The sequence below is a fragment of the Theropithecus gelada genome, chromosome 8 (genome assembly GCF_003255815.1).
Source record: "Theropithecus gelada isolate Dixy chromosome 8, Tgel_1.0, whole genome shotgun sequence".
NCBI lineage: Eukaryota > Metazoa > Chordata > Mammalia > Primates > Cercopithecidae > Theropithecus > Theropithecus gelada.
The window spans coordinates 146,807,264-146,823,706 of record NC_037676.1 but is presented as its reverse complement, the minus strand read 5'-3'; the positions used below and the strand labels follow the sequence as shown (position 1 = coordinate 146,823,706).

General features: G+C 49.8%; 1 protein-coding gene across 2 annotated transcripts in view; it reads left to right on the top strand.

Annotated features, from left to right (window-relative positions):
* Positions 1-16,443, top strand: part of ARHGAP39 (Rho GTPase activating protein 39) — a 142,524-nt gene that overhangs the window by 95,060 nt on the left and 31,021 nt on the right. For both annotated transcript variants that reach the window (XM_025395395.1, XM_025395394.1), the window contains exon 3: positions 1,898-2,329. In XM_025395395.1, coding sequence (XP_025251180.1) covers positions 1,898-2,329 — 432 coding nt within the window. The remainder of the gene's footprint in view (positions 1-1,897; positions 2,330-16,443) is intronic.

Here is a 16,443-nt window from a genome sequence, read left to right as displayed (position 1 = left end):
CTGGGGGGCGCCCAGGCCGTGGGCAGACCCCGGCTGTGCCTCCACGTGCCGAGCGGTTGTCTCCTGAGCTGCTCACCCCACAGTGCAGGCGCCTCGCCTCATTCTCCTCCTGTGGCCAGACCCCTGAGCCAGCTCCTTCCCCACATAAGGCCCTGAGCACACCCACCTCATGGCCCCACATGGAGTGTCCCTCGGTGCCTCCTGCCTGCGGCACCCAAACACAGAGGAGCAAACTGCGTCCAGTGGCCAGGGCCTGAAGGAGGGCTTGGGTGGCGGGGCGTGTGTCTCAGCTGCTCATCTGCTTCAGCAAGAAACAGATCCAGAACCCGAAGGGCTGCTGCTGGGGCTGCCGCCGCTGTGTGAGGGCCTGGCTTCCCCCACTGTGTGAGGGCCTGGCTTCCCCAGCTGTGTGAGGGCCTGGCTTCCCCAGCTGGCCTCTGCGGGGTGGCGCGGACGGACTCCACCTGGATCCTTGGTGCCGCACGATCTGGTGCGCTGCGCGTCACAGCCCGTTTTCAGAGCCACTGTGCCCTGGCCTGGTTTCAAAGGGTGGGATGTGGGATGAAGGTCGCCCCCGCAGCCAGTCTGTGCTGGCCGCCCAAGAGGGGCTCTTTCTGTCCTTGACCTGGGGGAGCCTTAGGCGGCCCCCGCTAGCCTGTCTGGGCCTGTTGTCCGCTGGCCCTTCTGCCCTCACCACTCGCCTCTCCTTCTGCTGAGCCCCTGGGATTAGTGCCTTTTCCCTGGAAATAAGACCCCTCACCAACTCGGTGATGGTGAGGACCAGGCCTGTCACAGGGTTAAGAGACGGATGCACGGACCCATGGTGACGCCTCCTGGCAGCGGCTTTGCTGAGAGGCGCTCTGTGCCTCTAAGGGTTTTTATTTCTGTGTAGAAATGTGGAAGAGGCCTGAGAAACATTACTGAGCTGGAGACTGTGCCCCCCAGCGGGGTCTGAGGGCCAGTGGAGACTGTGCCACCCAGCGGGGTCTGAGGGCCAGTGGAGACTGTGCCACCCAGCGGAGTCTGAGGGCCGGTGGAGACTGTGCCCCCCAGCGGGGTCTGAGGGCCGGGTGGAGACTGTGCCGCCCAGCGGGGTCTGAGGGCCAGGTGGAGACTGTGCCCCCCAGCGGGGTTCTCAGGGCCGGTGGAGACTGTGCCGCCCAGCGGGGTTCTCAGGGCCGGTGGAGACTGTGCCGCCCAGCGGGGTCTGAGGGCCGGTGGAGACTGTGCCGCCCAGCGGGGTTCTCAGGGCCGGGTGGAGACTGTGCCCCCCCAGCGGGGTTCTCAGGGCCGGGTGGAGACTGTGCCACCCAGCGGGGTTCTCAGGGCCGGGTGGAGGCTGTGCCCTCCAGCAGGGTCTGAGGGCCAGCTGGGCTCTTGGCCTTGCTACTCTGGGGGCCCTTGGGAGAACACAGCTTGGGAGCCCAGCAGCACTTAGCTGGGCCTGAGGCCCCTCCAGACCCGACCCAGAGTGGAGGTGGTGGTCCAGTTGCATCAGAGGGGCTACTGAGCAGGTGTGCAGTTGAGCAGGTGTGCAGTGGTGACTCACAGGCCCTTGCCACGATCCTGCAGGACGGAGCGGTGGGCAGTGGGGTTGTGGCCTGGGTGCCTGTGAGGACAGCAACCTGCAACCACAACCAGTATGTCCCCACGTGGCGTGGGGCCCAGGACCCCCAAAGGGCTGCACCACCCTGGGGCACTGGAGGCTCTGGGGGCCTCCCTGGGTGCGGGGTGCTCAGGAGCGCAGCAGTCAGGGACGGACTGGGCTTGGGTTTGCTGTCCTCTGTGACAGGATTTCTGGGTTTTGCAGCTGGGGCTGGAGTCAGGGTCTGCAGGGGTGGGAGGCGCGGGTCCAGGACGCCGTGGATCCAGCCATCCTAACGCTGTCTCTCCCCAGGTTGGAGTGGGTGGAGATCATCGAACCGCGCACCCGCGAGCGCATGTACGCCAACCTGGTCACCGGTGAGTGCGTGTGGGACCCGCCGGCCGGCGTCCGCATCAAGCGCACCAGCGAGAACCAGTGGTGGGAGCTGTTCGACCCCAACACGTCCCGCTTCTACTACTACAACGCCAGCACGCAGCGCACGGTGTGGCACCGGCCGCAGGGCTGCGACATCATCCCGCTGGCCAAGCTGCAGACGCTGAAGCAGAACACGGAATCCCCGCGCGCCTCGGCCGAGAGCAGCCCCGGGCGCGGCAGCAGCGTCAGCCGCGAGGGCAGCACCAGCTCTTCCCTGGAGCCCGAGCCCGACACCGAGAAGGCGCAGGAGTTGCCAGCGAGGACCGGGCGGCCCGCGGCGTTTGGGGCCTTGAAGGAGGACAGTGGCAGGTGAGGGCGGGGGCAGGTGCTGTGGGCGGGGCCAGGTGAGTAGAGTGGACGGGGCCAGGTGAGAGCAGGACTGCTGAGGGTGGTGGGCGGGGCCGGGTGAGGGCTGTGGGCGGGGACCCAGGGGACTCAGTGTCCCTGCGAGTGGCCAGAGCCTCGTCCTTGGCTGTGGCAGTCACCGCTGCTGTCCCCAGTGAGCACTTTCCTGTCTCTCTGGGCAGCAGAGCCTGAGGCTCAGCCTCAGGTTTCTGGGTCCTCCAACCCTCCCTCTCGTTGGCCCAGCCCTGGCAGGTGGTGGTTCCTGAGGGCAGTGTCTGAGGGGCTCACCCAGCTCTCTCTGCTGATGGGAGATGCAGATGTGGGGATTTGGGTGCAGGTGTGGGGTATGTGGACCTGGGGGGCCCAGGTGGGGGGTGCAGATCAGTGTGGACACAGCTGAGGGGTCTGAGCAAGCTTGGAGGTGGCCCTCCAGAGTCACAGTGGCTCTGAAGGAGCACAGCCTATGTTGGTGGGAGCCAAGGAGACCCCTGCCCTCAGAAGCAGGAAGAGGTCAGGGTAGAGCACAAGGGCCCCCAGGTGAGTGCACCTTAGGAAGCGAGTCCAGAGAGGACAGTGGGGAAGGGCTGAGGCAGGCGGTAGACAGGCAGGACAGTGGGGAAGAGCCGAGGCAGGCTGGACAGTGGGGAAGGGCTGAGGCAGGTGGCAGACAGGCAGGACAGTGGGGAAGAGCTAAGGAAGGTGCCTCATGGCGGGTACAGGGTGTGCTCTGGGGTCCCATGGGGTCATGGATGGCGAAGGTAAGACTCTGGCCCAGGGACAGGAGGCCAGGCCTTCCCAGAGCCCAGGCTGTGGACCAGGGCAGACAGAAGCCTGGCCACTGCAGGGGCGGATAGAGGCTCCTCGGAGAGGATGGAGGAGAGGCTGGACCCCAGGGAGAGAAAGGCAGGGGATTGGTCTCCCCCAGTACCAGAGTTTCGGTGCTTGGCTGAGGTTGCCAGGGGAGCTGAGGCCCAGGGGATTTCTGCAGAGGTGGGAAGGAGCCTGTTGGACTGCTGGGCTCATCTGAGGCTTCAGAAGAGGGATTCAGAGCATACCACAGAGCTTAGAGGACAGCAGGTTTCCGTCCCACCCTGCTGAGGTGCAGGCACAGAGGGAGGCAGGCAGCAGGTTCACCCTGTGGACCCAGCCTGGCAGGATGAAAGGGAGGCCAGGGATGGAGCCTGCTGCAGATTGGGCAGGAGGTGGGGCAAATCAGGTGTGGAGGAGCCACTGGAGCACACCAGGAAGATGGTGTTGACGTCGGCATTCAGGGCGGAGTGAACAGTGGAGGCTCGGGTGTGGCGTGGGTGAGCAATGCAGAAGGTGGGCACAGGGAGGACCAGAGCCTACATTTCACATCCCACCAGCAAATATGAGGGTTCAAAGTTATCCACAGCCTTACCAACACTACTTACTTTCCTTTTTAGATTTCTTTTAGCTATTGTAGCCGCTGTGAAATGTCTCATTGTAGTTTTGGTTTGCATTTCCTTAATAACTAATGATATTGAGCCTTTCTTCACTTTCTTCTTTTTTTTTTTTGAGATGGAGTCTCGCTCTGTCACCCGGGCCGGAGTGCAATGGTGCCATCTTGGCTCGCTGCAGGCTCCGCCTCCCAGGTTCACACCACTCTCCTGCCTCAGCCTCCCTGGTAGCTGGGACTACAGGCACCCACCACCACACCCGGCTAATTTTTTGTATTTCTAGTAGAGATGTGGCTTCACCATGTTAGTCAGGATGGTCTCAATCTCCTGACCTCGTGATCCACCCACCTCAGCCTCCAAAATGCTGGGATTACAGGCGTGAGCCACTGCGCCTGGCCCCTTTTTTCACTATCTTGATGATATCGTTTGAAAAACAAAGGTTTTTGTTGTTTTTGTTTTGTTTGTTTTTGAGACAGTGTCTCTGTCTCTGGGGCTGGAGTGCAGTGGTGCAATCTCAGCTCACTGCAGCCCCCACCTCCTGGGCCCAAGTGACCCTCCCACCTCAGCCCCCCAAATAGCTGGGACTACAGGCACATGCCACCACACCCGACTTATTTTTGTATTTTTTTTGTAGAGATGGGGATTTCAGTGTGTTGCCCAGGCTGGTCTCCAACTCCTGAGCCCAGGCAGTCTGCCCCCTATGCCTCCCAAAGCTCTGGGATTACAGACATGAGCCAGCGTGCATGGCCAAAGTACAAAGTTTTTACTTTTGGCCAAGAAAGGTGGTGCACACCTGTAATCCCAGCACTTTTCGAGGCCAAAGAGGGCAGAACACTTGAGGCCAGGAGTTTGAGACTAGCCTGGCCAATGTGGCAGAACCCTGTCTCTACTAAAAGTACCAAAATTAGCTGGGAGTGGTTGTCCACACCTGTAATCCCAGCTACTCGGGTGGTTGAGGAAGGAGAATCACTTGAAGCCAGGAGGTGGAGATTGCAGTTAGCTAAGATCGCACCACTGTACCCTAGGCTGGGTGACAGAGTGAGACTCTGTCTCTAAAAAAAATATATATATATGTGTGTGTGTATATATATATAGACTAGTCGTAGATTTGGGTTTATTTCTTGGCCTCTCAATTGATTTGCATTGATCCATATGCCAGTACCACATTGTTTTGATCACTGTAGCTTTGTAATATGTTTTGAAACTGGAAAGTGTGAGTCTTCCAGCTTTATTCTCATTTTTCAAGGTTGTTCTGGCTATTTGGAGCCCCTTGCAGTTCCATATGAATTTGGGGATTGGCTTTTTCACTTCTTTTAACAACAACAACAGAAAGCTTTTGGAATTTTGGATCTGTGTGGGGGATTGTGTTGGATCTGCAAGGTGGTATTTCATCCAAGCAATATTAATTTTTTTTTTTTTCTGGAGATGGAGTCTCACTCTGTCGCCCAGGCTGGAGTACAGTGGCACGATCTTTGCTCATCGCAAGCTCCGCCTCCTGGGTTTACGCCATTCTCCTACCTCAGCCTCCCAAGTAGCTGGGACTACAGGCGCCTGCCACCATGCCTGGCTAATTTTTTGTCTTTTAGTAGAGACGAGGTTTCACCATGTTAGCCAGAATGGTCTCGATCTCCTGACCTCGTGATCCACCCACCTCAGCCTCCCAAAGTGCTGGGACTACAGGTGTGAGCCACCACACCAGGCCTAATTTTCTAATCCATGAACAGAGGATGTCTTTTCATTTGCTTGTGTCTGATTTTTCTTAGCAGTGTTTTATATTTTCTAGTGTATAGTCCTTTCACCTCCCTGGTAAAGTTTATTCCTAGATATGTTCTTCTTTTCGATGCTGTTGTAAGTGGAATTTTTTTGTTTGTTTCTGGATTGTCCATTATGGTGTATGGAAACATAACTGATTGTGTGTTGTTCTTGTATTGTGCAACTTTGCTGAATTTCTGTGTTAGCTGTAGTAACCTTTTATATTCTCTGGGATTTTCTATATATAGGACTGTGTCATCTGTGGTTAGTGATCGTCTTACATCTTCCTTTCCAATTTGGATGCCTTTTTCTTCTTCTCAACTGATTGCTCTGCGTAGGATTTCCAGTGTAGTGTTGAATGGCAGTGGTGAAAGGGGCTTCCTTGTTCTGCCCTGATCTCAGGGGGAAAGCTTCCAGTCTTTTCTATTGAGCAGGTTCCTTGATACTCCTTGTGTTCTCAGTGGTTTTATCATGTGGATTTTGTCAAATGCCTTTTCTGCATCAGTTGAGATGATCATGTGGTCCCCCCCTCAGTCTGTCTATCAGTGTGGTTCATTACACTGGCTGGTGCCGTGTTGAACCATCCTCGAGTGTGTATTCCGGTCGTCACAGCAGCATCTGTGTGCATCTGAAAACCAGAGGAACCGCTGGGCGCGGTGGCTCACGCCTGTAATCCCAGCACTTTGGGCGGCCGAGATGGGTGGATCACGAGGTCAGGAGATCGAGACCATCCTGGCTAACATGGTGAAACCCCGTCTCTACTAAAAGTATAAAACTTAGCCAGGTGCAGTGGTGGGCACCTGTAGTCCCAGCTACACAGGAGGCTGAGGCAGGAGAATGGCGTGAACCCGGGAGGCGGAGCTTGCAGTAAGTGGAGATCGCACCATTGCACTTTAGCCTGGGCAACAGAGCGAGACTCCATCTCAAAAAAAAAAAAGAAAACCAGAGGAACCTCCGTGTGGACTTTCATGTGATCCATGAGACCCATGTGAGCAGTCTCATGCCTGCAGTTAAGCACACACCAGAGCAGGCCAGGAGTCCTTGCCCTCCAGCAGCATTTCCCAAAGGAGATGATACGGAAAGGTACAGAATTTAGACTGTGTGGAGGTTAAGGAATAAAGGACGTTTGTGACGTGTACAGGTGGAGCTCCGTGGAAAGGTGACTGCAGCATCTGGTTTATGGTTTAAATGAAATAAGCGAAAAACAAACCTATTGGTTTGCTGCAAATACTGACGGCAGTTAAATCCTATGGTCCCTCTGGAGAACAGCTTCTCCCAGCCAGAAACGGGCAGGAGCTCATCTTGCACAAGTCGAAGCCAGATTTATAACTCTCCCTCAAGAGCCTGTGCTGTGCTGCAGCGCTAGAATCTCCTGTTTCCTCTCACTGAGCAGAACGGACAGCTTCGGGCCTGCAGAGAACTCCTCAGAGAATTGCTATCAGAGAGGCCGTGGGTCTGGCCTTAGCCCTGCCCTGTCACCCATGGCTCAGGGCCCACTCTCTGGGGACTGGAGTGTCCATCTCTTTTCAAAAATATCTCAGAAATTCTGGGGTGATGTGGGGCTATTGGGGCCAGGACTTCCATGAGAAGCTCTGTTGGAGTTTTTTTTTTCTTTCTTTCTTTCTTTTTTTTTTGAGACAGAGTCTCGCTCTGTCGCCCAGGCTGGAGTGCGGTGGCACAATCTCAGTTCACTGCAACCTCTGCTTCCCGGGTTCAAGCGATTCTCCTGCCTCAGCCTCCCGAGTAGCTGGGACTACAGGCGCCCACCACCTCGCCCGGCTAATTTTTGTATTTTTAGTAGCGACAAGGTTTCACCACGTTGGACAGGATGGTCTCGATCTCTTAACCTCGTGATCCGCCCACCTCAGCCTCCCAAAGTGCTGGGATTACAGGCGTGAGCCGCTGCTCCCGGCCACTCTGTTGGGATTTTGACTAGAATTGTGTTGAATTATGGATTAGTTTGGGTAGATAGGTGTCTTTATAATACAGTCATGTGCCACATAACATTTCAGTCAGCAGCACGCTGCATATATGAGAGTGGTCTCATGGATTATAATGGAGCTGAAAATTTTATATGACCTAGTGTGGTTGTGTACAACACTGTAGTCACAAGTCTGCGGTGACGCCGGTGTAAATAGACCCACCGTGCTGCGGTTCGTGCAGAGGACAGCACGTGTGGTCGTGAAGGGTGCACGGCACTTCATCATGATGATGATACATGACTATGTCACTGGTTTATTATTCACTCTACTATAGTTTTTATCATTTAGTGTGCACTTACTTAAAAAAAAAATGCCTTGAAGTCAACTTTTAGAGTTTGTGGTGCCATTGTTTCTCTTTGGTTAGAATTTGCCTCCTTCATCCATCCGGTCTATTTCTTGTAAATGATGTATAGCCGTTTGGCTTATATTTTAAATCTAGTCCAAACACCCGTCTTTTGTTTGGCAGGATTGTTACAGTCATTGATGAGATTGCCGCTGTAATAAGAGGGTTTAGTTCATCATCTCATGTTCTGCTCGGCTTATAAGCTTTTTTTTTCTTTCTTTTTTCTTTTTTTTGAGACAGAGTTTCATTCTTGTCACCTAGGCTGGAGTGCAATGGCACGATCTCAGCTCACGGCAACCTCCGCCTCCCAGGATCAAGCAATTTTCCTGCCTTGGCCTCCTGAGTAGCTGGGATTACAGGCATGAGCCACCACGCCTGGTTAATTGTTGTATTTTTAGTAGAGATGTGGTTTCACCATGTTGGCCAGGCTGGTCTCGAACTCTTGACCTCTAGTAATCTGCCCGCCCCAACTTCCCAAAGTGCTGGAATTACAGGCCTGAGCCACTGCGCCAGCCTCAGCATATAAGCTTTTCTGTTGTCCTCTCTGTCTTCATGTTCCCCACACCTACTACTCTGTGTTTTTGTTAACATTTGGATGGATATCTTCCTGCCCTTGCCCTGATGTTTCTGTCTCTCCAAGTGTGCCAACTTTATGGAAGGAAAATTGAAAGGCAATAAACCACACACTTTTAAAGCAGTATTTTGATAGGTCTTGTATGTATACACCCATGACCATCACCACAATTAAGGCACTTTCCACTGGTGCCAGAAGCCTCCTTGCCCTCCTGTCCCCCCGCCTGTCTCTGCACAATCCGCCACGTTCCTAAGGAACCATCCATCTACCTCTTTCACTGTAGATTAGTTTGTGTTTTGTAGAATTTTACATAAAAGGGCTCAAGCAGTATGCTCTCTTTTTTGTCATCTTCCACCGCATGTAACTGCTTTGACATGTTGTTGCATGTATCAGTATTTATTCCTTTTTCACTGCCTAGTAGGTACCACTGTATGGATGTACTACCTTTTGATGGGCATTGGGGTTGTTTGGAGGTTTGGGCTATTACAGATAAAACTGCTGTGAGGCCGGGCGCAGTGGCTCAAGCCTGTAATCCCAGCACTTTGGGAGGTCGAGACGGGCGGATCACAAGGTCAGGAGATCGAGACCATCCTGGCTAACCTGGTGAAACCCTGTCTCTACTAAAAAATACAAAAAACTAGCTGGGCGAGGTGGCGGCGCCTGTAGTCCCAGCTACTTGGGAGGCTGAGGCAGGAGAATGGCGTAAACCCGGGAGGCAGAGCTTGCAGTGAGCTGAGATCCGGCCACTGCACTCCAGCCTGGGTGACAGAGCTGCCTGGGTGACAGAACGAGACTCCGTCTCAAAAGAAACCAAACAAACAAACAAAAAAAACTGCTGTGAACGTTCATGTACAAGTCTTTGTTTGGACATACATTTTTATTTCTCTCAAAATACCCAGGAGTATTTTGAGGCTCTGTAGTTAGGTACATAAACATTTAGGATTATGTCTTCTTGACGGATCAATCCCGTCATCATTGACCCTCTTTGTTCCTAGAAATATTCTTTGCTCCAAAATCTACTTACATTAATATTGGCACTCCAGCTTTCTTTTGATTCGTGTTAGCATGGTACTTCTTTTTTCAACCTTTTACTTTTTACCTGTTCTTTTGTCTTTATTATGATTTTTCTTGTAGTCATCATATTATTAGGTCACATGTTTTTATTCAATCTGAACATCCCTGCCTGTTTATTGGGGGATTTAGACCATTAACACAATGCGATGATGTATATGGTTAGGCTTAAATCTGTCATCTTGCTGTTTGGTTTGTTGTCTCTTTTGTTCTCAATCCCTTTTTCTTTTTTTTTTTTTTTCCTTCTGCATTAATCAAGCATTTTTAAATTCACGTTTATCTCCTTTTGTTGGATTCTTAATTATGGTCTTTGCTATTTGTTAGTGATTGTTTTAGGGTTTATGTATTATCTTATCTTAACTTATCATCATCAACTTTCAAATGATATTATCCCGCTTCATAAATGATGTAAGAAGCTAACAGCATTTATTAGGCTCCATTTCTCTCCAATTTTGTCCTGTTGCTGTCAAGTATGTTACTTTTCTACATGTTATCAATGTCTCAATACATTATCATTTTTACTTTAAACAGTCAGGTATCATTTAAAGAGATTTTAATACTAAGCAAACATTTCTACATCAGCCCACACAGTTCCTGTTTCCCGTGCTCTTGATTGCTTATGTGGATCCAGATTCATGTCCATCTGGTGGCATTTCTTTCTGCTTCAAGGACTTCATGTAACATTTACTGAAGTGCAAGTCTGCTGCTGGTAATGACTTCTTTTAGCTTTTGTGTTTTTGAAAAAGTCTTCCATCATTTTTTTTTTTTTTTTTTTGAGACGGAATCTTACTCTGTTGCCCAGGCTGGAGTGCAGTGGTGTGATCTCAGCTCACTGCAACTGCTGCCCGCCAGGTTCATGTGATTCTCCTGCCTTAGCCTCCCGAGTAGCTGGGACTACAGGCGTGCACCACCACACCCTGCTAATTTTTGTATTTTTTTGATAAAGACAGGATTTCACCATGTTGGCCGGGCTGATCTCGAACTCCTGACCTCAGTTGATCTGCCCACCTCAGCCTTCCAAAGTGCTGGGATTACAGGCATCAGCCACCACGCCTGGCCTCATCTTCATTTTTGAAGGCTACTTTTGCTGGGTGTAGGTTAAGATTTATTCTTTTTGCCACTTCATTGTCTTCTGGCTTGCATTATTTCTAACAAGAAATCAGCTGTCATTCTTATCTTTGTATTTCTTTACATAACGTGTCTTTTAACTCTAACTCCTTTTTTTTTTTTTTGAGATGGAGTCTTACTCTGTCACCTAGGCTGGATACAGTGGTGTGATCTCGGCTCACTGCAGCCTCTGCCTCCTGGTTTCCAGCAAATCTCCTGCCCCAGTCTCCCAAGTATCTGGGATTAGAGGCATGCACCACCATGCCCAGCTAATTTTCTATTTTTAGTAGAGCCAGGGTTTCAACATGTTGGCTAGGCTGGCCTCAAACTCCTGACCTCAAGTGATCTGCCCACCTTGGCCTCCCAAAGTGCTGGGATTACAGGCATGAGCCACCATACCCAGCCGATTTCATTCTGTTTTTTTGAGACAGGGTCTGGCTCTGTCACCCAGGCTGGAGTGGAATCTCTGCTCATTGCACCCCTTTGCCTCCCAGTCTCAAACCATCCCCTGACCTCAGCACCTGAGACCACAGGTGCCCACCACCACACCCAGCTTGTTTTTGTATTTTTGGTAGAGATGGGGTTTTACCATGTTGCCCAGGGTGGTCTCAAACTCTTGGACTCAAGCAATCCACCTGCCTTGGCCCCCAAAGTGCTGAATTTACAGGAGTGAGCCACCACACCTGGCTCTAGCTCCTTTATTTTCTCTATTTTGCTCATTTTAAGCAATTTGCTTAAGATAGGCGTTTATGTCATTTTCTTCATGTTTCTTATGCTTGGGGTTCATGTAGCTTCTTGGACCTATCAGTTTATAGTCTTCATCACGTTTGAGAAATTTTCAGTCATTTTTTTTCTTCCAAAACAAAACTTTTTTTTTTTTTTTTTTTTTTTTTTTTTTTTTAAGGCAGGGTCTCGCTCTGTAGCCCAGGCTGAAGTGCAGTGGCACAATCACAAATGATGGCAGCCTCAACCTCCTGGGCTCAAGCGATCCTCCCAATCCTCCCACCTCTGCTTCCTGAGTAGCTGGGACCACAAGCTTACACACCTCCATACCCTGCCAAATTTTTTTTTTTTCTGTAGAGATGGTGTCTCTCTGTGTTTCCCAGGCTGGTCTCAAACTCCTGGGCTCAAGCGATCCTCCCATCTCAGCCTCCCATAGTGCGACAAGTGTGAGCCACTGTGCCTGGCCCTTTCCTTAGATTCTGTGTGTGCCCAAACCCCCACCCAGCACTCCAGTTATGTTTCAGGTCACTTGAAGTCGTCCTGCAGCTCTCTGACTCCATGGGATGATTTCCTCTTCTCTTTTCTTTCCTTTTCTTTCCTTTTTTAAGATGGAGTCAGCCGGGCTCAGTGGCTCAAGCCTGTAATCCCAGCACTGTGGGAGGCCAAGACGGGTGGATCACGAGGTCAGGCAATCGAGACCATCCTGGCTAACACGGTGAAACCCCGTCTCTACTAAAAAAATACAAAAAAAAAAAAAAAAAGTAGCCGGGCAAGGTGGCGGTGCCTGTAGTCCCAGCTACTCCGGAGGCTGAGGCAGGAGAATGGTGTGAACCTGGGAGGCGGAGCTTGCAGTGAGCTGAGATCCGGCCACTGCACTCCAGCCTGGGCGGCAGAGCGAGACTCCGTCTCAAAAAATAAAAAAATAAAAAATAAATAAAATAAAATAAAAAAGATGAAATCTCGCTCTATCGCCCAGGCTGGAGTGCAGTGGCACAATCTCGGCTCACTGCAACCTCCACCTCCTGGGTTCAAGCGATTCCCTGCCTCAGCCTCCCGAGTGACTGGGATTACAGGCACACGCCACCACACCTGGCTAATTTTTCTATTTTTAGTAGAGACATGGTTTCACCACATTGCCCAGGCTGACCTTGTACTCCTGACCTCAAGTGATCCACCTGCCTTGGCCTCCCTGAGTAGTGGGATTACAGGCATGAACCACTGCGCTCAGTCCCACTTTCTCTTTTCTTTGTTTTTCCTCTTTGTTTTTTGTAGGTTTAATTTTGGATCATTTCTATTGTTGTGCTTTCAAATTCACTAAACTTTTTTTTCTTTCTAGTGGTGGATTTGATTTTGTTTTGTTTTGAGGCAAGGCCTTGCTGTTGCCCAGGCTGGAATGCAGTGATGCAGTCTCAGCTCACTGCAGCCTCAACCTCCTGGGCCCAGACAATCCTCTCAGCCTCCCAAGTAGCTGAGACTACAGGCACATGTTACCACACTGGGCTAATTTATATATATATAATTTTTTTTTTTTGAGATGGAATTTCACTCTTGTTTCCCGGGCTGAAGTGCAATGGTGCAATCTCGGCTCACAGCAACGTCTGCCTCCCAGGTTCAAGCGATTCTCCTGTCTCAGCCTCCCAAGTAGCTAGGATTACATGCACATGCTTCCGTGCCCGGCTAATTTTTGTGTTTTTTAGGAGAGACAGGGCTTCATCATATTAGTCAGGCTGGTCTCGAACTCCTGACCTCAGATGATCTGCCCGTCTTGGCCTCCCAAAGTGCTGGGATTACAGACTCAGTCACTGTGCCTAGCCAATTTTTTACTTTTTTTTTTTTTTTTTTAAGAGATCTCACTATGTTGCCCAGGCTGGTCTCAGACTCCTGGCCTCAAGTGGTCCTCCCGCCTCAGCCCCTCAGAGTGCTCGTATTATAGGTGTGAGCCTCTATGCCCAGCCCCAGTGTATTTTTCATTTCAGACATCATAATGCTTATCTCTAAAGCTTTGATTGGGTTCTTTTTTGTGTATTTTATGTCTCTACTTAACATATTCAGTCATTTCTCTAGCTTTTTGAACATACGGACTTTAGTAACTTTTAATGTCTTTCTCAATGGCTATCATTTGTGTCAATTTGGGGTTAGATTCAGCTGATTGAGTTTTCTTATAATTGTTCCCCCTTTTTTCCCCTTCTCCAAGTTATTGGTAGAGATTCCGTGCATTTTGAGCAAGAACTTAAATCTTGTGAGCAAAAGTTGTTTGATATACGAGGAGAAGCCATCCCAGCAGAGGAAGCACCAGTGCCACGTCCCGAGAAGGAAGAGTATTTGGTGTGCTCAGGGAACAACGGGGGGCTGGTGCTGTTGCTCCGAGAAACCAAAAGGAGTTGGCATTCCTATCAGAACCAATTGCAGATGTTCATCTGTTGTTATTTGTGATGACATTTTACACGCTTCATCTGCAAAAATGTCTTTTTACACAGATAGATACTGCCAAATACTGGTATCAGTCCATGAGCATATGATTTGGAAGACATTTATCAAATTCTGCTGGATCTATATTTTGAGCTCAGAAAATATATCTGCTGCAAATTTGTGTGGGAATGGAAATCTCACTTTCTGTTTTAATTTTAGACACCATGGGAAGTAGATAAAGCAGCTTGACATTACTTTTTTTTTTTTCTTTTTTTTGAGACAGAGTCTCGCTCTGTTGCCCAGGCTAGAGTGCAGTGGCGCCATCTCAGCTCACTGCAAGCTCCACCTCCCAGGTTCATAACTCTCCTGCTTCAGTCTCCCGAGTAGCTGGGACTACAGGCTCCTGCCACCACACCTGGCTAATTTTTTGTGTTTTTAGTAGAGACCAGCTTTCACTGTATTAGGATAGTCTAGATCTCCTGACCTCGTGATCCGCCCGCCTCTGCCTCCCAAAATGCTGGGATTACAGGCGTGAGCCACTGCGCCCAGCCAACATTACTTATGATTCAGACGTTAGTTGTCATCGAAATAACTTCACTGCAATATAAGTTTCGCACGTAAGCACCGTTTGCTTTGTAATGTTAGGTTGAATTCATTAAGAAATGTTGTCAAGTCTGCAACAAAAATTAATTTCCAAAGTCATTAATTGTGCATTTATTTATTTTAATTAGTTAATTTTTTTTAGAGACAAGGTCTTGCTGTTACCCATGCTAGAATGCAGTGGTGTAATCACAGCTCACTGCAGCCTTGAACTCCTGGACTCCAGTGATCTTCCTCCAGAGCAGCTAGGACTATAGGCATATGCCACTGTGCCCAGCTAATTTTCTTTTCTTTTCTTTCTTTCTTTTTTTTTTTTTGTAGAGATAAGGTCTCACTATCTTGCCAGGCTGGTCTTGAACTCCTCGCCTCAAGTGATCCTCTTAACTCAGCCCCCTAAAGCATTGGGATTTTAGGGCTGAGCCATGATGCCCAGCCCTTTTTAGTGTTTAACAGTGGTTGAGGGAGGTTTTTCTCATGAAGAAAATTTTAGTCTTGGCCCAGAGTTTTCTAAAAAATGACAGTAAAACTTTGCCACTGCTAAGCTGTTGAACTTTGTGTGCTCAGGAATGTGAGAATATGTATCATCGATTTCTGACAAAAATTCATGGAACTAATGATGGCTAAGTCATGAGAATGCATGGAGTTCATGTTGACGCCACTGTTTCAGTAACTCCTAATAGATGCAAATATTTTTTACAAAGTATCTGCTAATGAATAACATAATCAACATAGGCTTATATTTTCACATGATCTTCAGTTTTCATATGCTTTGTAAGTTTGTCTAAGTAAGCCTTTTCTGATCCATGTATATTCTTAGCATGATCAGTTGTAGTTCATCTTAGTAGATTCCACTTCAGGTCATACAAAATTAGTATTTTTACAACTTATTTGAAAATACTGTGTGTTCCAGTTGTTCCACATAGAGCAAGTGATAGAGGCTAATTTTTTGGTCACTTCAAGCTCAACATTGACTCCTTCAAACACAGCAGTACCAGTAACATCTGTCAGCTCATCAAGAGCCAAGGAAACCACTGGGGTCCTATGGAAACCACCGGAGTGAGTCCGATGAAAACCACTGAAGTCCAGTGGAAACCACTAGGGTCTGATGGAAACCACTGGGGTCTGATGGAAACCACTAGAGTGTGATGGAAACCACTGGAGTCTGATGGAAACCACTGGGGTCTGATGGAAACCACTGGAGGGTAATGGAAATCNGTGTGACGGAAACCACTGGAGTGTGACGGAAACCACTGGCGTGTGACGGAAACCACGGGGGTCTGACGGAAACCCCTGGAGTGTGACGGAAACCACTGGAGTGTGATGGAAACCACTGGAGTGTGATGGAAACCACTGGGGTCTGACGGAAACCACTGGGGTCTGACGGAAGCCACTGGCGTGTGATGGAAACCACTGGGGTCTGACGGAAACCCCTGGAGTCCGACGGAAACCACTGGGGTCTGACGGAAACCACTGGGGTCTGACGGAAACCACTGGAGTGTGACGGAAACCACTGGAGTGTGATGGAAACCACTGGAGTGTTGTGGGAACCACTGGGGTCCAACGGAAACCACTGGGGTCTGACGGAAGCCACTAGAGTGTGATGGAAACCACTGGAGTGTGACGGAAACCACTGGAGTGTGATGGAAACCACTGGAGTGTGACGGAAACCACTGGCGTGTGACAGAAACCACGGGGGTCTGACGGAAACCCCTGGAGTGTGATGGAAACCACTGGAGTCCGACGGAAACCACTGGAGTCCGACGGAAACCACTGGAGTGTGACGGAAACCACTGGGGTCTTAGGGCTGTTGTGTTGCTCTCACTGTCCTCAATTCCTCAAGCAACTTTTCTTGCCAAAAGGCTAATAGTCTTAAGCAAGTTTATCATCTCTTGACACAGTTTTAGATGCTGTAATCAACACAAGGTCATTAACTTCCCATCAGTGAACGACGAGTGAGTCACGTGAGAACATACATTAGTGTAAGGGTCATTTTTATTTTTGTAAAGTAATTCTGCTGTGATGAAATGCTTCATTTCAGAGTTTCTGACAACTGTGTAAGTTGAGTCTCTTGTGATGAGTACTTGCTGCAGTAGTGT